A 25753-nucleotide genomic window follows, 5' to 3' on the forward strand; every position below is an offset into this window, starting at 1 on the left:
GTAGGCGACATGAATGCTGATATCTCCGACAAGAAATCCTTGTTTGGCCAACACTTTTGTGTTCAGTTTTGTGAAGACAGCAAGCTGGTTCTCTCCAGCAAAGTACTTTTGCCTGTAGATAGCTACACATATATAAGTGAACCATGCCATACAACAGGGATGGGCAACTGGCGGCCCGCGGTCTTACAGAAAACTCAGTCAAGAAAGATGAGAAGAATTCATAGAATTCAAAGGCAAACCCATGCGTCTAGTTTGCTTAGAAACAATATCAGTCATTAAAGATATCCACTTAAGTCGCCACTACAACTACTACAACTGCAATGAATATCATCCTTGTTGGGTTTGAGTTCATTGAGTTGTTGCACTTAATGTTTGGCCAAAGTTTTTCAGTTTTGTGACATCATTGAATGATGATGTATGTGAGCCCTTTGCACTGATAAAAATACTGACCATTCATGTGGCTGTTTGAGCATGGAAAACATGAAATGAATGTATGTTGGTCCAATTAACATACCGTACATAGGTTATGATTCTGGAATATTTTTTAGGTAGTGGCCATCCCCAAAATGCACCAGAATACAGGAAATCATATCTACCAAATTCAAAATTGTGTAGCTTCTCTCAGCTAACTATGGAATGCATCAATTAAATTCAGTCTAGAAGTGAGGAAATTATTCTAGTCACTAATGGTAGTTAGTTATTTGGAAAGAAACATGGGGATTCCAGGAGCATCTCAAAATAAAGTAGCCTAATCCTTCTGGCAAGAGAATAACCAGTTTAAAACGATAACCAGACTGTTAACCACCTCAAGTGAATTAAACGATCTTATCCCCAGTCAGTCCCCTTAGGGATAGGGTGAGAAGCTCAGCCATCCGTGAGGAACTCGGATTAGAGCCGCTGCTCCTTTACTTAGAAAGGAGTCAGCTGAGGTGGTTCGGGCATCTGGTAAGGATGCCCACTGGGCGCCTTCCTTGGGAGGTGTTTCAGGCACGTCCAGTGGGGAGGAGACCTCGGGGAAGACCCAGGACTAGGTGGGGAGATTATATCTCAACACTGGCCTGGGAACGCCTCGGGTCAATGTGGCCCGGGAAAGGGAAGTCTGGGGCCCCCTGCTTGAGCTGCTTCCCCCGCGACCTGACCCCGGATAAGCGTACGAAGATGAGAGATGATGAGAGATCCCCAGTCAGATCCGTATATATATATATATATTAAACAATAATTTCGAGTTAATAAAATAAAAAAAATTGTGCTGTCAGTTTAACGCGTTATTAACGGCGTTAACGCAAACCAATTTTAACGGCGTTAATTATTTTATTGCGCGATAAACGCTCTTTTGGCTTGGCAAACGTTGTAGTTTTTTCACCTGCTGTCTAGCAACAACTAGTCACGTTAGAAAAACTACAACACCATACCGGATCTAGCTACAGCGGAAACAAAACAACGAGCACGCCACACAAACTTGTTGGGGCCAGCAAGGATACGGAGCGGGTGAAAAACTCCTTAAAGGTTGGGTATGGGATTTGCGAAACGCCAGCAGATTTTGAAAATACACAACTCGATTGGTCCTACCCCCTCTCCTACAACGTTGATTCTGACTCCACCCATTCCAAGTACATGGACACGCAATCATGCACGAGCGCGAACACAGATGCGCGAGAGCGAGCCAGGCTAACTAGGTTGGAGTTTAGGGTTGTCTTCTAGTGCTAGTCCAAATGTGGATTAGCTAGTTAGCTAGCTCCAGTAGCTACCGCAGGATAACAACAAACAGATGCTTGCTCTGGGTCACGAGCTTTGAGTACGTGCACGAAGGGGTCACGCGCGGGGGGAGGGGGAGGGCAGTACGACGTTTGATTGACGTACTTACTGTCCAATGCCACCCGGTGGTTCTGGAAATCATTGGTTGGAGTTTTTCGAGCCTTGCCCGTTCCACAGATGATTGACTTGTTTAATTTCCATGTCAGTACTTCTAACTCAGTGGCTCTAGGTGGGTTATGATAAGGATTTCAAGTAATTTTGCAAAATTGCCAAAAAGGAGAATTTCATACCCAACCTTTAAAAGTGTGTGTATGTTTGTGTGTCACTCTGTTCGAGCCTGCGTCATTCTGACCAATCGCAGATCAAGGCCCACCTGGGCTGTATCATTTTGGGAGGGGCCGCTCAGTTACTCCCCTCTAGACAAAATCGTGTGTGTAGGCGTTATTCGATGCCTGGTAATGTGTATAGGCCTACGCACGGTAGGAATACTCAAACTGGTTTAAATAATAAATGTTGTAGTATTTCCCATCTTTGTTGAGCAAGAGTTTTGTTCGAAAGTTCAAGGGATAATTAGAATAGAAAAAAATGTGCGATTAATCGCGAGTTAAATATGACATTAAATATTTTAATCGCTTGACAGCACTAAAAAATATAAATATTATGATTATTATTTTGGGCCACATGCGGGCCGTGGGTGGCCGACCCCGGGGTTAGGTGAACATGTATGTTCAATGTTAGGTTAGGTTAGGTGAACATTATTTGTTCTACGTTATGTTAGGTGATGTTCAGGTGGGGTGAACATGTACGTTCTATGTTCAGGTGAGGTGAACATCCTATGTTCTCTGTTCAGGTTCCTGTGGCCCACCGTGACCTGAAGAGCAGTAACATCGTGCTGAAGAGCCGGGAGGAGTGTGTGATCTGTGACTTTGGTCTGGCCCTGAGACTAGACCTGTCTCGCACCGCAGATGACTTTGCATACAGTGGACAGGTAAGCACTGCTAGGATATTTTTAATTACATTTTTAAATTCTCAAACATTTTTAAATTCTCGAATTTGGACCCCACCTCCACCGACCTTTAAGGGAATTTAAAGGAGACATATTATACCACCAGGTGTGAGTTTGATTAGCCTTACAAGCCGTTTCGAAAATCTGCCCCATATGACATCAATAGTGGGCGTGTCCACCTAGATCTGTGCTGGATAGATCAGTCTACCAGCCTACCCAGTGGACTGAAGTAAACGTTGCTCATCTATCCAGCACAGATCTAGGTGGACACACCCACTAGTTATGTCATATGGGGCAGATTTTCGAAATGATTTCTCCTTTAAAATACATGTGCATGTTCAATTATTCACTTTTGGATCATTTGGGCTTCCCATTCCTGTTTCTCGTTGACTCATGTCGTTGTGTGTCCGACTCGTCGTGCTTTCGAATATTTCTTTACAACACCCGCCCAACTCTACCTCTGCCAATCGTTATAATTAATGCGATTGTCTGCGATTGAACCAAGGAAAAACAGTAAAGAGAGAGATCTAGATGGTCTAATGAAAAAAACTATTTCAATTATAGTAACACGCCACATTTTTTGGAAATAAAAGTAACAGTCTTATAATGATGGGAAGGGAAATCAATTAGATTACTCGTTACTACTTTTGACGACATCCAATTGCCTCCTGAGCTCAATTCCAGACCTAAATTCACACTTGCTCATCATGGGAGGAGATCTTAACCTGTGTTTGAACCCTATGTTGGATTGGTCATTGGCAAGCCTGGGTAACGTTGTGTCCAAATCAGCTTCTTTCATACAATAATTTATCTCGGAATTTGGCATTTCTGATATATGGCGTTTCTTACATCCAAATAGCAGGGTATATTCATTCACACTTAAAGCAGAATTTTTTACTGACAATAAATTGACTCCCTACATTCAATCATGTGAATATCAAACTATAGTTATATCTGACCACGCCCCACAAAACTGCAAGTTTGTCAGAGCAAATCCCCTTGTTCCTGGAGATGAATAGGACCCCCGATTTTTCTCTTTCACATGTTTGGGAGATACTTAAGGCATATTTAAGAGGTCAATATCCTATTCAGCTAAAAATAAAAATAACTCACAAGCAAAACAATTTAAACTAAGCAAACAAATAGCTGAACTAGATAAGAACTATGCACAATATCCTTCTCCTGACTTATATAAGAAGCCACTGAGAATTAAAGCAGACTATGATCTTGTTGCCTCATATTACATAGAAAACGTACTGATAAGAAACAGAAGTTATTGTTATGAACATGAAACATTTTGGCCAGTCAACCTAAAGGCGCTAGAGCTAGACAAACATTATTGGCAAAGAAGAATAAAGATTCAACCGTTGGTCCTACCAGCCAATCTCTTTGATAATAATAAACATCTGTCGGTTGTTAAAGGTCCCACGGCATGAAAATGTCACTTCATGAGGTTTTCTAACAACAATATGAGTACCCCTAGCCTGCCTATGGTCCCCCATTGGCTAGAAATCGCGTCAGGTGTAAAACGAGCACTAGGTATCCTGCTCTGCCTTTGAAAAAACAAAGCTCAGACGGGCTGATTTGGAATTTGGCCTCATATGTCGTCATAAGGGTCCAGACTGCCACCCCTTTCTCTGCTTTGTCCGTCCAGAGAATTTGGCCCGCCAATGAGAAAATGAGCTACGACCGTGCGAGCGACACATTTGTGTGTGTGTGAAAGCACACACTCTGTAACAAGTGTTGTACACTTCTTTGATATTTGGATAACCGTTTTGCTGTTGGTGTTATGGTGCAAAACACGCAACACAATAACGCAAGCTTATGTAAAGCTCCCATTTGGTGAAAAGAGTAGACTGCGTTGGGTTCTCTGACGTCTCTTTGTAGCCTACTTCCACAACGAGACTCGTAGTGGGGGTTATCTCAGCAATGGTTGAGAAGGAATTGGGGGAGAGGAACTTTGGCTTTGACTCCCTAATTGAAGTCCAGATTGAACTGCGACATGGAGGAGAAAGGGATTGTTGCCCGGGATTGTTGCCCGGGATTGTCTCCCTGCTGCCGGGCACCACCGCCGTGGGACACCAGCGACGCTGGGCACCACCACCGCTGGGCACCACCACCGCTGGGCACCACCGCCGCGGGGGCACCACCGCTGCGGGGCACCACCGCTGCGGGGCACCACCGCTGCGGGGCACCACCGCTGCCGAGGAGCCAAGGAGGAGCCAATCCCAGCCAACAATCCCTTTCTCTTCCATGTCGCAGTTCAATCTGGACTTCAGGGAGTGAAAGCCAAAATTCCTTTCCCCCAATTCCTGCTCAACCATGGCCGAGATAACCCGCACAACAAGTCTTGTTATGGAAGCACCAGGAGAATCCCTTTCTCCTCCATGGCGCGGTTCAGTCTGTACTTGAGATTGATGTGTAAGTGGAAGAACCAGGGACGTTTGAGAGCCCGACGCAGTCGTTTGAGATTCATAATATCATCCAGAGACACACACAGCTTTTGGCCGTGATAATATATATTATATCATATAGATATCTATATATAATATATTATTTAGATATAGAGCTCCAGGACACTCGCCAGAGCACCCGGAGTGTTCTAGAATATTTACAGAACACGGCCAAAAGCTGTGTGCGCCTCCAGATGATATTATGAATCCCAGCCATTGCGATACATCCACTGTAAAAACAAGTGCATGGTACCGTGGCCACACCCCCACCCTCCACCTTGACCCGCCTCTAAAAAAATGGCACGTTTGTGCAAAGCTCATTAGGGACTGGCTCTTAATGGCTGCAATCTCTCCATGGATGCTGAGAAGGCATTCGTTAGAGTTGAATGGGGCTGCCTATTTGAGACCTTATGAAGATTTGGATCTGGGGAAACGTTCATATCATAAATAAAACTATTATATTCCAGTCCCTCAAATATGGTCCTGACTAACAACTGGTACTCCAAAACTTTTGATTTGCACCTTGGAACTTGCCAGGGATGTCCCCTGAGTCCTCTTATTTTTGTTTTGGCCATTGAGCCCTTGGCCTTAATCATACGATCGAATAATTCCATGCCAAGTATAGTAAGGGGGAACATAGAACACAGGTTATCTCTCTTTGCCGATGACAACCTCCTCCCATGCTGAGACTGCGATTCCTGCAATCCTTAAAATGTAGGATTCCTGCAATCCTTAAACAGTGGGGGTATCTCAGCCTATAAATACAAAAATAAAAAATCTGCAAAAAAGTTCATTAATTCCATTAAATCTGGACACCAGACATCAGGACCACAAGGATCCCCTATTACATTTTCTATGGACAGCTTTACTTATCTCGCAATAACTGTAACAAAGAAATTCTCAGATCTCTTTAAACAAAACTACGGGAAGCTGATGACACAAACCAAACAAGATTTGTCAAACTGGTCTCGAAACGTACTGTATTACTGCCTGATGAACGTTAATGTGAACTCCTTCATTCTGGTGTCCGTCAACGGCATGCTCACTAACTCGGTTTAACTTCGTTCAATAGGGGGAATGTTTGTTTATCAACAGGGCGGATGTTCACACAGAATGAGAACATTTGTTTGACCAGTTGCCATGGTTATCTCTGTGTGGTTAATTTGCAGTTTCGGTGTTGTCAGCTTACTGTTACATTAAACTGTAATCAGAAAATTCGGTCATATGTTATAGACCCTATAGTATCTGTGGTATAAAGGCTTTGACGAATTTCAAATTATAAACATGTGCACTTTATGTTGAAAGTATAGATCGTCCCGATACCCATTGAAACGAATGGCTCGTGATTATTCTTCAAAACGAGAGATGTTAAATTGTGAAAAAATAATTAAACTGTAATCAGACGATTATATGCAATAGACCCTAGGGCCTAGAGTATCTGTGGTATAAAGGCTGAGACGAATTTCGAATTATAAATATGTACAATCCACAACGTTAGTTCTCTGGCTCATAGCTCAGTGGACTAGAATACCTCCTAGAATCATTGCTTGTTGGTCGGAAACGGAAAGGGGGGCTGTTTACGTTTGGTTGTAGTCTTTTCGCTCGGTTCTCCGAATCAACAGTAGGGCTAGAACCGAACGAAAAGCCTACAACCAAATGTGAACACCCCCCCTTTCCGTTTCCGGCCAACGAGCAATGAGTCTTCCAACAGAAATCAATGGGATTTACAAAATGCTCTAAATGTGCAATAAAACACAATATAAACTGTATTTCGATTACGATGCTTGATTCAACCACTCTATTTATCCTAGACAAACCACAAAGTGGGCTCAGTTGGTGTTACGATGACAAGTTTGGGGATAATTCATCTATACAAAGTATTTTCATTAAAAAACTAATTGACATATTCATAATAAAACAACATGCATGGCTACACCATCATAAGTCAATCGGAACATTTGTTTTTTTATATTTACATGTGACTGGATACAAATGTGTCCACACAGACATGGTAACTAACGTATGATAGTAAGCATTATATGCCCTTAACACTAATATTCAGAAAAAAACACTGCCTCAGAAGGCTATTGGCTTAAGCAATACAAGTAGAGGCATATACTTGAACTTTATACTCTGAACTTTTAAACGTTGCAAACGTGCAAAAACAAAATTTTATATTTATGTGGCATTCAGTCCAATGCTGAAAATATATCTGTGGCATTCAGTAGGCCAATGCTGTGGTAAAGTGTGTAAAGCATGACCAAGTGTTTCTTTCTGTTCAATAGATAGAACTTTATCAATCCCCTGTAGGAGAAATTTGTTATAAAACAATAATGGTAAAATAATAAATACAAAACACGACGGTAACTGAGTAAGTCAAACCGTCCAATCTGAAGGCTCTACTTAACCACTCCCCCTACTCACTTCCACCAATGCAAAGCGAACAGAACTGAGTAGGGAAGAGCCTAGCCTAACTAGTTTGTGAACGACCAAGAGAAATGCAACGCAAATTCAATGTGAACATATATGAGGCTTTAATAAAATCCCAGACGATTTTGAAATTCCGCTACACATTTTTTAAAAGTGTGTCAAAAAGAGGGCATGTCCGGGCAAAAGAGGACGGCTGGTTACCCTACGTACGGGAAACCCATTTGATTCCTACCTGTAACACTGTTAAATAGCGGCCCAAATTGGTGTGCGCTATCCTGGTCATTTCTCTGCGTGAGAAATGCGAAGTGTGGCGTGTGAGCGTGTGCAATGTGCATGGGTTGAATTGCGTGTGTCTCACGCCGAATGCGTGAGACTTGAGAGCCCTGTTACCGATATTATCCCGGATATTGACAGTCGCAGTTCAGCAAAAGAGGCGTAGAAGAAGAAGGGGGCCGGATCTTGACAGTAATGGTTGTGGAACTGTGCAGCGCCGTATAACGAATGTATTAAATATGCAAATTTGATCGGACCTGACTGGAAAGTATTACCCGACACAGTGGCGGGTGAAGTGACACAATTCCATCCCTGCAACACACCCACCCGCACTCTCCTGTCCTCCTCTTCCATTCAACTCCCTGTACCACCCGCCCGCCTGGTCACCATGGGGTCCAGGGCATTCGGCCGATCTGCCCCCCACCTCTGGAACACCCTCCCACCTGACATCCGTAACTCTGACACTCTCTCCACTTTTAAGTCCCGTCTAAAAACACATCTTTTTAAATTGACATTTTCAATCTAATTCATTGTCTCCCACCCATTTCACCCCACTTGTGTAAATTTGTTTCAATGTATCTTGTTCTTGTGTTTTTTATGATCGTTGATTTTATTTTATTTTTTTAAACACTGCCCTTTAAGGTGACCTTGAGTGCTATCAAAGGCGCCTTCAAATAAAATGTATTATTATTATTATTAAAAAAACTATGACCTAGTTAATTTTTTGGAACTGGTTCAAAACTAGTTCAAAATTTTGAATTATGAACGTTTAACTGAACTAGTTCATTTAAAAATTTTGTGAACTGAACTTTGAACTAGTTCACGTAGAAAGTGAATTTTCCTAACACTGCGAATGACTAACCATTGAATGATAGCAAGGGGGAAGGGATTAATTCTGTAGGGTGGGAATTATGTTTGGTTTGTTTAAATATTTGTAAAAGTCATTGATGTAACTTTGAAAGAAAGATAATCAACTTTATTGAGATGTAATAGTTCAGCAATCACACTGGATAATACAGAAAGTATTACCACAAGAACTATGAATAAACTTGCATAACCACTAATACTACTGCTACTATGATTGCTTCTACTCGCACTCTGTAGTGTAACTTTAACTCACATGGAACTCGTTCTACATTGATCAAATCCAGATCCTTCTTTAAAGCCCTATTTTGTCTTGCTAGTTGTGTTAATGATGTTGTGTGTAATCTGATGTGTGACCTTCTTGGGCTTTAGGTGGGGACGGCCCGCTACATGGCCCCAGAGGTGCTGGAGTCCAGGGTCAATCTGGAGGACCTGGAGGCCTTCAAGCAGATGGATGTGTACTCTATGGCCCTGGTGCTATGGGAGATGATCTCCCGCTGCTCCGCCGTCGGAGGTAAAACTATGGGATAAGAATACTGTCATAATTCAAACCATCCTTTATTTTTTTCGAACGCCTGTAAATCTGCGTATGAAAACTCGACACCTTGTAAAAAAGGTTTTGCAACATTTAAAAAAGAGATTATAGCCTGAAAAATACATCAATATATATCTTCAAACATGATTTTGTGTTCTTATTTTCCTTCTCCATAACTTTCACCAACCGATTCTGTCGTGGCAATTTCCTTTAACAGATATTGCGTCTAGGAAAGATGAGATTTCTAAATGCAAAAAGCACACAACAAATATAACCTAGGTTTAATGCATGAATACATTAGACTCCTCTCTAGCAGAGTGAGTCCAGAATACAGGTTGACAGGGCTTTTTATGGAGTTTCAGATCCCCCCCACTTTGCAATCAAATCAGGTAATGTTTACCCAAGACGCAGAGTTGCCTGTGTTCTCAACGAGCAGAAGAGTGCACAAGAGGATGTCCTATCACTTGTGACCGTTTTACTCAAGTACGAAGGTTAACATCACGATTGATTCTGAGGAGGGCAGCCCGCTTTCCAATAGAAAAGGGTTTACATTTAGATGCCACTGAGGAAGGTGGGCCAGCTGACCAGAGCACAAAGACTAACATTTTGATTGATTCTGGGGAAGGTAGGACAGATGACCAGAGCACAAGGGTTAACATTTTGACGAAATCGCACACTCCAACGGTGAGGTGGCTGACCCAAGCACAAAGGTCAATACGTAGATGGCACTGAGGAAAAGCAGGGTGACAAGACAATACACGGAATGGAAAACAAATCCTATATGACTGAAAGGCAGCAACATATACATTTTTCCATCACAATTTTCAAGTTAAAAAATGTTCACCAGCACATTTGCAGAGTTTCAAATCTGACATTGTTCTCCAAGTGTATTATTTTTGTTACCCGGTTTTGAAACCTTGTGAATAGGGCTCTGCAAACAGATGTTCATGCATTGATAAAAAATTATCGAAAGTGTGAATATTTATTTTGAAAAATGTGTAATGTGTACATTTACACGATTATATTTTATTCAGAACTGAGTTTTCAGCACTGACTTTTAAGAGATTTGGCCACACAGTGGCAAGTTTACGAGTCATGTGATTATTGACAGTGTTCTGGTGCAGAGCCCCCTTTCCCGAAAGCATCGTTAGCCTAAGTGGTTCGTGAAGTGTGTCATACAAGCATCGTACAGTTTTCCAACCGTTTCCCGCAAGCATCGTTGGTAGCGAACGTCGTGAAAACACTCGTAGCTAATGAGGACTCCAGGGCCCCGTTTCCCAAAAGCATCATTAGCCTTAATGGATTGGGAAGTGCGTCGTACAAGCATCATGCAGTTTTCATACCGTTTCCCGAAAGAATCGTTGGTAACGAACGTCGTGAAAACGCTCGTAGCTAACGAGGACTCCAGGGGTACTCGTAGGATGCTAAGAGCTTTGTTAGCCTACCATAGCCTCAGTGGCGTCACCAGCGGACATTCCGTGTATTGGATGCGTTTTATTAAAACACATCCAATACCATGAAATGTCCAGCTGGCCTAATTTCGCAATACCCCCAAAACAGTGGTTACCGATGATATATTACTCATAGAATACTGTTAGATTTAAACAGCAAAGACGGAGACATGTTAGAAGTCAACAACAACATAATTTTTTGCAGCAAAACCAAAAATACATGCGCAGCCGAAATGTACGATCAAACGCGACGTCACATGGCAACCCTCTCACATATAATAAAAATAAACAAATGATTCCATTGCTCTTGTGTGGGAGGTCGCTTTCGAGCTGCACTTGCTGTCTCCCCTCTGATTTTAATTCAACCATCGTGGTTAAAATGTCCTCACATTGATCAATAACAGAAGACATACTGTACACGAATCATGCTGAGACCAGCGGGTGTCGCAGAATTTCTGCAGGCGTTTCTTGTTGCGATTGTTTGCCATAAAGCACTGTAGGCGCTTTCTTGAGGCTGTGATGAAGTTCATTATTTATTGGACCGTGTCTAGACAGTTAGTGTCGTTGCTGCCAGCCAGCCGACACCTGCCGGGCGTTGCACCCTGTTATAGAGTGGCAAAGTCACGCCCCTTCCGGTAGAGCCCATGGGACATATGAGATCGAAAAATATGAATGGGTTTCAATGGAGAGAAAGTAATTATTTTCTGGTCCCAGTCTTTATATGCCCTGGATTACACATATGTTGTTTGTGGATTTAAATGACAATTTTTCATGCAAAGAAAACGGAGAGAAGAGAAGTTTGAAAATGTTAGATTTTGTGTGAGGCCGCTTTGTGAACTACAGCTCATCGCTGCTTTCGACGCGAATGATATACGTCACCACCCGCACTTGGAAATCATGTCAATATCTCTGCTCCACTTCACGGCTTTTTTCCAAGGGGAGTGTAAAAGCATCGAAAGAGGTGAAAAATATTATAAGTCGGGCATGTGGAGAGTTTCTGTTATGCCGTTGGGGAGAATGGCCCATTCCCAAAGTGAGCCCTGAGGACTAAGGATTAAGGAAACACAGACTTAATTGATCTCAGGTGCTAAATGAGTGAGTGTGTGAGGCCACATGGGCTCAGATAGGTATATATGGGATTGGGACAGCACTTCACGAGAGCACATGTTACCGTGGCAACGTTTAATGACAAAGATGCTGCTGACACTTGCCGGTTTGGGAATTCTCTTTTTTTTTTCTTTCTTTTTTTTTTTGTAAATGCAATGAAAACAATCGGCTACAGCAATTTATTGATACTAGAAAATTTATTTTTTACTTTTGAATACTTCAGTTTAAAGGATGTATTGAATTAGTTGATTATTGGCCTACATATACTAATCATAAGTCAGAACGAGCTACATTTGGCTGAATTCTAAAAGGTATAATTAGTAACATGAAGAGCTCTTTGGGAGCCTCTTGTTGGTGAGATTCTCTAGTGTCTATAGCAGTGGTTTTCAAACTGTGCGCCTCCTCTGGGGGGTTCTTCAGGGGGGGCGCGTCGTGAGAAAAAAATAAACCAGAAAAAGTAACATAAAAAAAGTAAAAACACAAAGACAAAGACGCGCTGTGTTCAAAATCGTTCCCTATTCACTCACTCACTATTCCCTATAAAGTGTTTAGGATATAGTGCACTATATAGGGAACGAACAAACGAGAATTCGGACACTACGCTGAACATTTCTAAACGTAATTTGCGTCAGTAAATGCGCCGGGTATTTGTGTGACGCAGACAGATGCGCTCAGCCGCCCACATCATGTAAACAAACCGGGCACCAACGAGGAAAGCTGGAGGTTGTATTGATGTTGAATTGACGTTGATCAAGGTTTTTTTTATTAATTTTGAATGTTACATTTACATGTTAAATCCCAAATAAATTGTTGGCATCTCCAAACGAAAGCTGGAGACTCCATCATTAAATGTATTCGTTTTCATTATTATTCAGCTTCTTCTCCTCCGGAAAAACACGACCACATTGCATTGCGGTATACGGGAGTAACATGTAGGGAACATCGTAAATTCACTCAAATTTTAGGTATTTTAATTCCAAATTCCAAAATGTACCACTGAGAATTCGAACACTACTACAAAATGGCGAGCACCCTATATAGTGCACTATATCCGTGATAGGGAACTATTTCGAACACAGCTACGCAAACTCATTGCTCCCACTAAAGTTGAGGTGAGCTAAAAAGGAGGCAGATCGACCACAGATTAAGATGTTCAAATGTATTTCAAAAACGTTAAGCAAAGATAAAGATGTTCAAATGTGTTAAGAAATGTGTTTAAAAACGCACAAAGATGTTTAAAATGTTTAAAGAATGTTTCAAATGTTTCAAAAAAATATGATCTGAGATGTTTAAAATATGTGTAAAATAATTAAAAGATCTTTCAAAACACGGATTTAGAAAAAAGAATTGGGGGGGGGGGCTCATCTGAAATTTGTGCTCTGAGGGGGGGCTCACTCGCTCATACTTTGAAAACCCCTGGTCTATAGCATATAACCTGATTACAGTTGAATTCATTTATCACAACCTATCAGCTCTTGTTGTGAAGACTAGTCACCGCGCCATTCGTTTCAATGGAAATCGCAACGGCCTATACTTTCAACATAAAGTGTACACATTTGTAATTTGAAATTCGTACCAGCCTTTATACCACAGATACTATAGGGTCTAGAGCATAAAACCGCATTTTCTGATTACAGTTTAATGCATTTTTCACAATTTACCAGCACTCGTTTTGAAGGCAGTGTTAATTTTGGCAGCTATTTTAGATTTAGTCCTGGGCTGCACAGGGTTCTGTTTATGAGAGCCTAAAACACCCATGCTAAATCAAGCCTATTATCTTGCTGATAGTTTAAACATCCAATAATCGCCTACACTCCCCATCCCGCTGCGTTTGGTTAAAGTTGTAATGTTGACGTTTGAGAACGAGAACGAGAGCGGAGCTGAGTCTGAGAACTGTGCATTCCATGATTCGATTCACCGCTACCAGAAACCAGACTGAACGAACGAACGAGGAGCTGAGTCTGACTGACTCAGCTGAGAACCTTGCATTCCATGATTCGATTCACTGCTACCGGAAACTCGACTGAACGAACAAACGATTCGCGAACGAGTGATCTTGGCGAACTGACCGACACGAACTGAATCATGGAAACTAATCAATAAATCCACCACTAGTCGCAACGCACGTTATTGGTCACTCACGGAGCTTGGCCTTCCTCGCCGCTTGTTATTTTTGTCATTGGCCGAGCACTGTCAAGAGTTTCAGAGTATCAGAATGAATCAGCGACAGAACACCGGCAATAATCACGTGACTCGTAAACTTGCCCCTGAGTGGCCAAATCTCTGAAAAGTCAGTGCTGAAAACTCAGTTCTGAATAAATACAATTTAATGCTGCAAATTTTCACCTTACACGTTTTTCAAAATAAATATTCACCCTTTTAAAACTTTTTTTTGATTTTTTTTTAAGCACCTGTTTACAGAACCCTATTTACAAGGTTTCAGTACGGGAAACAAAATAGTACGCTGAGAGAACATGGTAAGATTTGAAACTGCAAATGTGCTGGTGAACATTTTGAACTTTGAAAATCTGTTTTTGAAAATTATGAAGAAGGAAAAACAGAACACAAAATAATGTTTGCAGATGTTTGAAACATCTGCATCAGGCTATGGTCTCTTTGATCTCTTTTTTCAATGTTGAAAAAACTTTTTCACAAGGTGTCAAGTTTTCAAGCACAGATTTCTAGGCAAAAAAAATAAACTTTTCTTTCTGAACTATCAGTAGAATGTACCTCCAACATGTAAACTACCTCTACAGAGTGCTGTATGATATAACCTATTTACATGTTATAACCTGAGGGACTGTGTGGACTGGGGCTGTATGAGGTCTGTCCAGACCTCCTTATAACCTGAGGGTCTGAGTGAGTGGACCTGTACTGTCCAGACGTCCTTATAACCTGAGGGTCTGAGTGAGTGGACCTGTACTGTCCAGACGTCCTTATAACCTGTGGGTCTGTCTGTGTGGACCGGGGGTGTATGAGGTTTGTCCAGACCTCATTATAACCTGAGGGTCTGACTGTGTGGACCTGTGAGGTCCATCCAGACCTCCTTAAAACCTGACGTTCTGACTGTTTTGACTCTCCAGAGGTGGGGGTCTACCAGCCAGCGTTCGGCTCTAGGGTGTGTGAGCAGCCCTGCATCGACAGCATGAGAGACCTGGTGCTGCGGGACCGAGGACGGCCGGATATTCCCCCAGCATGGACACAACACCAGGTGCTGTCCATCTCTATGAGCGTCTTCTGTACTCAATGGTCTGGGCTGTGTGGCCACAAATGTAAAACCTACTGCTAGAAGCTTCCAGTCCGGCGACTCAGCTCCGGGAGTACAATCCCTTTCTCCTCCATGTCTCATCCTCCGGACTGCCGCCGAAGCTTGGGCGGCAGTCCGGCAGCTCCGGCGGGGGGAGCTCGGCAGCAGTCCGGCAGAGAAAGGGATTGTACTCCTGGGGCTGAGCTGCCGCGCTGCCACCGAGGTCCCGCCGGAGCTGCTCGTCCGCTGGTACACAAAATCTATGCTCTGATTGGAGGGGAGTGAGGAAGTGGGAGGCAATATTCAACGTAGGAGGAGGCGCCCAAACTGACTCGGTCGTTTGGTAACTGTAGGCGGGGTACTTTCAGAAATGCATATCTCACTCAAATGATGTAGACTTTTTTCAAAGTTTGTATGCGTGTGGGAGCACCAGAGACCCAAAACAACACCCCAAATCCCAGGAAAAGTTTTATATAAGTGTTAAAATATGTCCCCTTTAAGATTTGGAGGTCCGTTTTTTGCACTCAAGTGGTCGGCTGTTTTAATAATAATAATAATAATAAATGAAATTTATATAGCACTTAATATGGTACTCTAAGACGCTTTACATATTGCCCTATCTAAACTATGTAACAGACTATGTAACAAACAGATATATTAAGACAGACTACGATTAAAAGAAAAACAGAGGTTAAACATGAAGAATAAGTTGGGAGTTAGGTGGTGAAGGCCAGTGTAAAAAGGTATGTTTTGAGTGCAGATTTGAAAGAAGAGAGGGTTGGAGAGACTGATGTGGGAGGGGAGTGAATTCCAAAGAGTGGGGTCGGCAACTGAGAAGGCCCGATCACCCCAAGTCAGGCGCTTAGTCCGGGGGACTTGTAGCAGGTTGGCAGAGATGGACCTGAGGAATCAGGAGGGGGCGTGGTTATGGAAGAGGTCGGCAAGGTAGGGGGGGGGCTAGGCTGTTGAGGGCCTTGTAGGTGATGAGTACGATTTTGAAGTTGATTCAGTGTTTAATTGGAAGCCAATGGAGTTCACGGAGGACAGGTGTGATGTGTTCTCTGGAGCGGGTACCAGTGAGGAGGCGTGCAGCTGAGTTCTGGACATGTTGAAGTTTATTGAGGACTATGGTGGTGGTGCCGTAGAGAAGACCATTGCAGTAGTCAAGCCTGGATGAAATTAAAGCATGGAGTTTCTCAGCAGCGGTAGTTGACAGGTTGGGGCGGAGGCGGGCGATGTTTCGGAGGTGGAAAAAGGCAGTTTTGGTAATATGGTTAACATGGGGGAGGAAGGAGAGAGTGGGGTCCAGGATAACTCCAAGGTCACGGATTTGGGTGGAGGGGTCAATGTTAAGGGTGAAGTTCTGAGTGGAGTGAGTGAAGGTGTCAGGACCAATGATGAGGATTTCTGATTTGTTGGAGTTGAGTTTGAGAAAGCTGCTTTGCATCCAGGTCTTGATGTCAGTCAAACAGTTGTAGAGGGTTGACAGGATGGAAGGACTGATGGTTTTGGAGGGGAGGTAAAGCAGTGTGTCTTCGGCGTAACAGTGGAACCGGAGTCCATGGTGACGAAGGATCTGACCAAGTGGAAGCATGTACAGAATGAAGAGGAGTGGACCAAGCACAGAACCCTGGGGGACAGCGTGGATGAGAGGATTAGTGGCTGATTGACAGTTGTTGATGGCGATGAATTGATGTCTGTCGGAGAAATAGGATCCGAGCCAGGAGAGGGCGGTGCCAGTGATGCCAAGGCGGGAGGTGAGAATGGAGTGATTGATCGTGTCAAAGGCAGCACTGAGGTCAAGGAGGATGAGGATATTGAGGGAGCCAGCGTCAGAGTATAGCAGAAGGTCATTGGCCACTTTGAGGAGGGCAGTTTCTGTACTGTGTTTGGAGCGGAAACCGGATTGGAAGATTTCAAAGAGTGATGAGTTGTTTGGCAACAACACGTTCCAGGATTTTAGACAGAAAAGGTAGATTGGAGATGGGGCGGTAGTTGTTAGGGGAATCGGGATCCAGGCCAGGTTTCATTAGTACAGGGGTGACTGATGCAAGCTTTAGGGAGGAGGGGACATGGCCGGAGGATATAGAGGAGTTTACAGTGTTAGTGATGTGGGTGGAGAGAATGGGGAGACAGGCCTTTAGAAGTGTGGTGGGGAGCGGGTCCAGGTTGCAGGTTGTTGATTTCATGGTTGAGACTATGGAGGAAAGATCAGAGGAGGTGATGGTAGCAAATGTGGAGAAGGATTGACCGGTCGTTAGGGGGGGATCCGGTTTGGGAGGTGGGGCGGGGTCGATGGTCAACTGGCTGTAGATTGTGCTGATTTTATCGTTGAAAAAGGATAGGAAGTTATTGCATTTTTCAACTGAGAAGGAGTGTGAGATGGTGTCCATTGGCTTGAGGGGTGTGTTAATGGTGTTGAAGAGGGTCCTTGGATTGCTGCTGCCAGACTGGATGATTCCTGAGTAGTAAGAGGAGCGGGCTGAGTTCAGGGTGTCGTTGTATAGCTGGAGGTGTTGTTTGTAAATTTCCTGGTGGACGGTAAGACCTGTTTTGTGGGCAAGCCTTTCCATTTGGCGTCGTTTGGATTTGAGATGGTGGAGTTTGTCAGTGTACCATGGGGCAGAGTGGGAGAATGAGACCAATTTAGACTGAACAGGTGCAAGCTGGTCAAGGCAGGATGAGAGGGATGAGTTATAGCAGTTAACCAGGTTGTCAGGGGAGTTATTGTGGGTGATGGTGAGTTTAGCGATGGACTCAGAAAGACATGTGGAAAGAGAGGATGGGTTGATGGACTTGAGGTTGTGGAAAGTGATGGTGCGTTTTTGCTTCTCGTGGGGGGAGGGAGTGCGAGTTTGAAAAGTAATGGCCAGATGGTCGGAGATGTGGAGGTTGTTACTGGCCAGGTGACTGATTGTGATGCCAGTGGAATAGACCAGATCCAGGGTGTGGCCTTTGTTATGAGTTGGAAAATCGATGTGTTGGGTGATGTTGAAGAATGAGAGGATTTCCAGAAGTTTGGTTGCGGGTTTGCAGACAGAGGAGTCCACATGAATGCAGGGCTCTCAAGTCTCACACATTCGGCGTGAGACACACGCAATTCAACCCATGCACACACTTACATGCCAAACTTAGAAATTACCAGGATAGCGCCCACCAACTTGCGCCGCTATTTAACAGTGGAACAGGTAGGAATCAAATTGGTTCCCCGTACGTAGGGTGACCAGACGTCCTCTTTTGCCCAGATATGCCCTCTTTTTGAATTTCAAAACCGTCCGGGATTTTATTAAAGCCTCACACATGTTCACATTCAATTTGCGTTGCGTTCCTCTGGGTCGGTCACACACTAGTTAGGCTACTCCCTCCCCTACTGAATACTGTTCGCTTTGCATTGGTGGAAATGAGTAGGGGGAGTGGTTAAGTAGAGCCTTCAGATTGGACGGTTTGACTTTAGAGTTACCGTCATGTTTTGCATTTATTTTTTTACCATTATTGTTTTATAGGGACAAACATTAACACATTTCTCCTACAGGGGATTGATAAACTTCTATCTATTGAACAGAAAGAAACACTTGGTCATACTTTACACACTTTGCCACAGCATTGGCCTACTGAATGCCACAGATATATTTTAAGCATTTGACTGAATGCCACATAAATATATAATTATGTTTTTGCACGTTTGCAACGTTTAAAAGTTCAGGGAAAAGTATATGCCTCTACTGGTGTTGCTTAAGCCAATAGCCTTTTGAGGCAGTGTTTTTTCTGAATATTAGTGTTAAGGGCCAATAATGCTTACTATCATACATTAGTCACCATGTCTTGCATATGTGTGGAGTGCATATGAGTGGATATGTGTGGAGTGCATATGGAGTGCATATGTTTTGGTCAGAATGCCTGATGTAGATTGGATGGAATGCGTGTTGTGAATTGAGAACAGCCAGCTCATGATGTGCTACAGCGTTCAGCTGTGCAACAAATATTTTATGCTTTTTCAATCTTGGCGACTTTTGTAGTGCTGTGTGTAGCCACACATTTGCCCCTTCTGAACTTAAACACATAGTTTATTTCCTTTCCTAGCTCCTCGTTGTTTATGTTCGTAGCTCACGTTTTCAACATTAGGTGCATGGAGCAGAACATAGTGGGTCATATGTCCAGTGCTTTTTGAAAACGCTTTCTTCATTTTATTCATTAGTAATTATCTACAAGGGTATGCCGTCTCCCAGATTATTACCTGCACTAAAGAGAATAAAAGAGTGCATCCTCATTGTACCCAGCACTTCTGAAAATGCACTTCCGAATGCGTCTCTGTCCCCAGCACATTTCTAACCAAACTCTAACGATGCCTATCTTATCCACAGTCAGATCCATGTATACATGTGTATATATATATATATATATATATATATATATATATATATATATATATGTAAGGTTTGTCTCACATATATTCATTTTACTAAGAAATCACTTAAATTGAATTGTATATGTTTGGGGATAAGCAGCACAGCAGTCAGGTAGCTATTTAAAGCTAAAATAAACTGGGCATTTTGTTTATTTAGGTAAGGCATTTTATTTTTATAAAGCGTTATAAAAATGTGAATGCACAATAAAGCATTAAAAAAAATTGACGCGGGCATTTTCTATTCCCTCTGGGCCACTAGCGGCGCCATGATTTTGATTGTGGGTGGGCCTCCAGAAAACTGGATGGGCCAGTTAAAATAAGCCAAAGAAAAAAACGGGTTTCCCTTCATTTCCGTTTCAGCGCTTCTCTGCGGCACTGAGGAAAGCGAATCAGTAGCTTACCTGTGCGGCTCTTGTGTCGCTGTCCTAAGCTCAGTGCTGAAGCGGACAAAGACATACACCTTGGCAGTAAGCCTAACTTAATTTAACTCTTTTGAACGTTCAATACACAAAAAGACTGAAACAGAATTATATCTTTGGAGGGTCTGTTTCTCTCTTGATTTATTTATCCAGCACGGCGGGCAGGGAACTGTCCAAAATTATTTAACACTTTCTTAGCATTGAATCTGACACAGCTGCTAAACACAAACAGCAGGAAAACGATCCAAAATTATTTCTCCTGTAGCTTATTTCTTAAGAATGTCGTGTTCCTTAGAAAAGGTACTCGAATCTGGCTCGCTTATGACTCACTTTATTTGTTCAAGTTTTGGTAGGGTAACTATGAAGCAATATGAGGGGAATTGTATATTCACGTGCGGAGATCCAACCGGCCGACCAATACAGGGGCTACCGTGTATTTCTGACATCTCTGGAGCGCGCGCCGGCTCCTATGCCGAGTAGGCGTGGCCTATATGACGTAGTACATGCTCTGGTGGATATGATCTGAGAGCCTGCCTCAGGCTTCCTCATATGTGGGATGATGCTGCCATCTTGTGGCCATGAGCAGTTATTACAACTTATATGTTTGGTCCTGCTCCCCTTGTGGCTATGTGCAGTTATTACAGCTTATATGTTTGGTCCTGCTCCCTTGTGGCTATGTGCGGATATTAAAGCTTACACAGTAAATTTGCCTGAGTCAAATTTACTCAAATTGAAGAAAGTTCTACTCTGCCGTGGATAACATTTGGTCCCTCTCTAAAAAGAGAAAAATGTACTCTTTTAGTTGAGCAGTTTTCCCGGAGTAAAATTTCCTCAATCCAGAGGTAATGTTTGACTCTTTGTGGTGGTAATTGACTCTTTTCAGTGGGTTTGAAATTAACTCAATTAACTAACACTATTCTACTCAGTTCAGAGCTTCATCAACTATATTGTGAGAAACTCTAAAATGCCCCATTTTCCTCAGCTTTCAGAGTTGTTTATCCTCATATAAGAGTAATTTATCAACTCTTTTCAGTTTTTTTTTATAATTATGCATTTCTTCTGTTTTACGACTAACAATTAACTGAAATAATTTACAAAACAAGATGTATAGCCATGTTGCACTTTATTTCTCAGGCACTCCTGAGAAATAAAGTGAATAAAAATACAATAGAAATAATAAAATATAATAAAAATAAAAAAGAGGAAGACAGAGATGAGAAGATGAAGACTGAGAGAAGAGATGAATAGACCTCTGAAGAATAAGTCCCGCCTCCGAGGCTTCCCGTTCCCTCGGTCAAATGTCCATGGGAAATAACATGGTGAATAATCGTGCATAACAAACTCTGTAGGTGGCGAAGAAGTAAACGCTGAAGAAGGAACTAGATGGAAAAAGTGTGCACTTCAAAACGTGAGCAGCTTTTACTTCTTCGCCACCTACAGAGTAGACATAGACATTTGACCGAGGGAACCGGGAGCCTCGGAGGCGGAACTTATTCTTCAGAGGTCTGTTAGAGTAGTGAAGAGAAGAAATATAAGAAGAGGGAGAAATTACATGAAACAGTAAGGCACAATAAACAAATCTGTATCACCGCCATAAGACATCAGTATATAAAATATTCTGTGGTAAAAAAATACCTTTTATGTCCAAGACAAAGGGTGCCTCTGATGTACGCAATACCTTGTACGCATGGACATGTTAATTTAAGCATATGGATTCTAAAGCAGTTGTAATAAAAAGAACCTGCTCATCTTTGATTACAGTTTTCTGGATGACAGCGAAAACTGGTAACTCATTTTCGACTTTCAAACATATGGCCAAACCAGGCCGAAATACATTTCCATTGCATTTCACCCATTTAACATCAAGAACCTTAGTCCAAACAGGCATTTTAAGGTTTTCTGGAACTTTAGTCCCAACTTCCATCTCATTCAAGGGTTTCATTTTGCCTGGACCCATTTTCATGTCATTTGGATCAAATGTTTGCCAAGTAAGCCATGTAACACTGGTGTTTTTTTGCTAATGTCTTTTTAATGTTCTTGAAGCTTTTTAGCTGCCTTTTAAAGATGTTGTGTTTTGCCTCTTATCTCATACACCAACTATGAATCAGTGGTCCAATTTTCCGCATACATCGTGGATAATGCACCATATGGTGATGCTTTGGCAGTAATCTATTGCTTGGATACAAATGCTTGAATAAGCTATGGTGCTCAGAAATTAGATGTTTCAGGTAGATGGTGATACCCGAGGAGACAACTGAAGAAAACACTATGCTGACAATCTGCAGCAATAAAATGAACAAATACCAGTGCTGATCATTAGGATGCACAAGATCTCCAAACATAATGGGTAGATGACGTAGTAAACACCAGCTCTGAATGGCATTTAAGCCAAAGTCATTCGAACCCTCCACTAATTTTACACCAGGTGGTTTGTTGTTTTGTTTCATGAAGCGATAGTTGAAACTCTGAATTCTCCTTTGCACTTCTGCTGATGTAGTGTCATTTCTAATCAGGTGCTGAATGAGTAATTTCATTTCGTACTGTGCAACACCCTCCAAAATATCGTGCATTATATCAACTGAGAAGTTTGCTGTTGTGTGAAAATATTGCAATGAATTCAAAGGGCAATATTTTTTTACTCCCATCACATAAGGTAAAGTGGGATTGCTCTGCATTGTCTGGCAGTGTTCAACATGAAGCTCTTTACTTCGAAATGACATCTTTGAACTATCTTCAGTGAATTCAGTCTGATAGTCCTACTTCTCTAATAGGCAAAAGCGGCTACAGTATCTAGCACTAAAGGATTCCACAAAACCAAATAAAGAATGAATACCATGGTTGTCTCCAGTAACTTGTATTATGGTTCCATAAACGGTATGATCAAATAGAGGAATCTGAATTCCATTTGTTTCAAGAGCTGAGACATCTTGGACAAGTGGCGCTAGTATTTTCTCAAACCCATATGTTTTGATATCTTATGCATGAAACAAAGCAGCCAAATGGATATCTAGCAAACTTGAATTGTATTTAGGTGAAACATTTCTGAGGGTAAAATGGAAGGCTCATGAATTATGGATTCCTCTTTTCGATCCAAGGGGGTTACAACACTCAAATTCGTCAAAAACAAGGTGGATCTGTATAGCATGCTCTTGTTTTGAGAAGAGCGCATGATCCTTAAAGAATTCTCCATCCTGTATGTCATATAGTAAATGATGACTTTGTTTAGGATCTCTAATCAACATATCTTTGATATTTGGGTGATTGTAAATGGACTTCAGCGTTTCAAGAATTGGTATGTATATAAATTTAATTTATCTTTGACAGTGGTTTGTAGAAAAGTTCTAGTTGTTCTTTTAAGTCGTGTAGCAAATCTTGTTCCAAGAACAAGTTCAACTGGATCTATCTTCCTCCATTTCTCAGAAAAATAGACCATTCTCTTGCTCTCACTGTTTAATGTAACAAAAGGATTAATCACCTTCTCAAAACACTCATATTTTTTAGAGCTTCTTGAGTGTGACTATGTATGTCTCTGAGCACTTCTTGTACGGCGCTTACAACATAGTTAATAGTTACCTCTGTAACCCCAGCAACTTTAAGTTTTGCGAGCATTGTTGCACAACTGTTTACTATGTTTCTTTCTTGCAGAACAGTGTCACATGGCAAACTCTGAGTGGGCAAAACATCTGTATCCCCTAATGAAATGGAATTGTTGGTTGTGGAACATTCACCATCATCAAAACATAAATTGTCATTTGCACAACACTTGATTAGATGCTTTCGTAATCCAGAAAAACTTTGATAAACGTGAGAAAAAACCTCTATGAGCACATTTTAACTTGAGACCCTTTCCTGAGCAAAGACTTTAAAGTTTTTTAACTTTTTTAACACTTTAACATTTAAAGTGTCTAATATGTGCATTGGCATTGGCATGCCACCTTTTACACATAAAGCATATAATCTTGCTCACTGTAGCATTCTGGCCCTCAGCTCAGCCACTCTTGGATTTACTTCTGTGGTTACAGCATCTATGTCAAACACAGTTGTTTGCAGGAAAGTGTACAGGTTTGTCAACTCCTGACAGTATTTAGTGCCAAAAACGTAGTGAGCTTTAAAAAGCTCATCAACAGCAGCCAGGGAATTTGAGGCTTTACAGGGCAAAGCGTGTTGGTCAATGACTATGAAGTTAGACTGGATCCTACTTTTCTTTGGCCCAACTGCTAGCAGATATGGTTCGAGACTTCGTACAATGACATCCAGGTGTCCCTGAATGCTGGTACCAGTCTGAGAGAGACAAAGAGAAACGTCAATCGTCTAACAGCAACGTAACCTAACGTAGTTAGCAGCCTGGATATGGACAGGTTTATCACATTACAACCTTGATTCAAATACATATGGGACTCAGGCATGATGAGAACAACAAACAAAAGTATCTTTACTTCTAAGGACGTGTGTTTAATCTGCTTTAATGGTTCCCCTTGATGAATTTCATGCATGCTTGTCTGGCTGAAATCTTTCCCGGTCGCTTGCGGCCTTGACTGGAGGGCGGCAAAACCAGCATCAGTGAACCAGCAGGAGAAGGGAAGACATGTCACTGTCCCAACCTGGCGGCACAGACAACAAAATAAAATAGGCATTTTTAGGTTTCAGTTTGATAAGTTTGAAGACCTCTTCCTACTTACTTTAACCTACCAATTATGGATGAATAACCAGTATAATGCATTAAACATCTGCAGTACCCTTAATTTCTCAGTAATTAATCAATTCCATTGAAATAACTATGTGCCAATATAGTTACCTTCTTCAACTTCAGTGGCAACGGCATTCTGGATGAGATATTTTACCTCCTCAGTCTGTGTGAGGTCACGGCTCTGTGCGATGACCTTTGGTTTTATGTTGGTAGACCACTTCTCCAATAGCTTTGCAGAGGTTGAACCTCCAAAAAGAAGTCTAAAATCTTGATCGATCTACACAAAATCACAAAGTATAGAGGATGTATTTTACCCAACACATATTAACCTCAACACAAAATCACCTTCAGATTTCACATTATTATGTAAAAAAAATAAGGGTCCATGAACCGTGGGAAATGGCTAGCATATCATCATATCTTGGTCCACCTAGAATGATTGCAGATAATATGAGTGTTACATGTGCACAAAGTATGCACAAAACTACAGGCCAGGATGACCATACACGATCATAAGTATGTACAGAGTGATAAACATTTAAGGATATTACAACAATTTGCATTTTGGAAAAATTTAACAAGAAAACAGGTCAAATTCTAATAAATAAAACACAACACCATACTGTGTGTTCATTTGAGCCCAAAATTATACAGGGGTCAAGCTAATACAAGCAGAGACCAACATCAAAAACTGCACCTGTTTGTGATTGCCGTGAGCGCTTAGGTCGTCCCTCCGATGCTTCCTTCTGAAGTGTTTTTATTCTCCAGGCCAGGTATCCACTTCCATCTTCTGCATTGTAATAATGCTCCTATGGACGTATCACAGACACAGATAAGTTATATATTGCTGGACTAATGTTATGCATGCAACACTCATGGAACATGCAACACTCGTCTGAATCAAGACACTTGAGATAACAGCCACATACATAACCCAGTTTGCTCATGGGATCTGCCAGGTATGGGAAAAGGGAGATGATCCCTTCGGCATAGTCTTATTTTATCCGTCGAGGAGGGCTTGTTCCACACACACACACACACACACACACACACACACACACACACACACACACACACACACACACACACACACACACACACACACACACACACACACACAC

General features: G+C 42.0%; 1 protein-coding gene across 3 annotated transcripts in view; it reads left to right on the plus strand.

Annotated features, from left to right (window-relative positions):
- Positions 1–25753, plus strand: part of tgfbr2l (transforming growth factor beta receptor-like) — a 54934-nt gene that overhangs the window by 17334 nt on the left and 11847 nt on the right. For all 3 annotated transcript variants that reach the window (XM_060074876.1, XM_060074874.1, XM_060074875.1), the window contains 3 exons: positions 2606–2743; positions 9154–9295; positions 14958–15085. In XM_060074876.1, coding sequence (XP_059930859.1) covers positions 2606–2743; positions 9154–9295; positions 14958–15085 — 408 coding nt within the window. The remainder of the gene's footprint in view (positions 1–2605; positions 2744–9153; positions 9296–14957; positions 15086–25753) is intronic.

The sequence above is a fragment of the Gadus macrocephalus genome, chromosome 16 (assembly GCF_031168955.1).
Source record: "Gadus macrocephalus chromosome 16, ASM3116895v1".
Taxonomy (NCBI): Eukaryota; Metazoa; Chordata; class Actinopteri; order Gadiformes; family Gadidae; genus Gadus; species Gadus macrocephalus.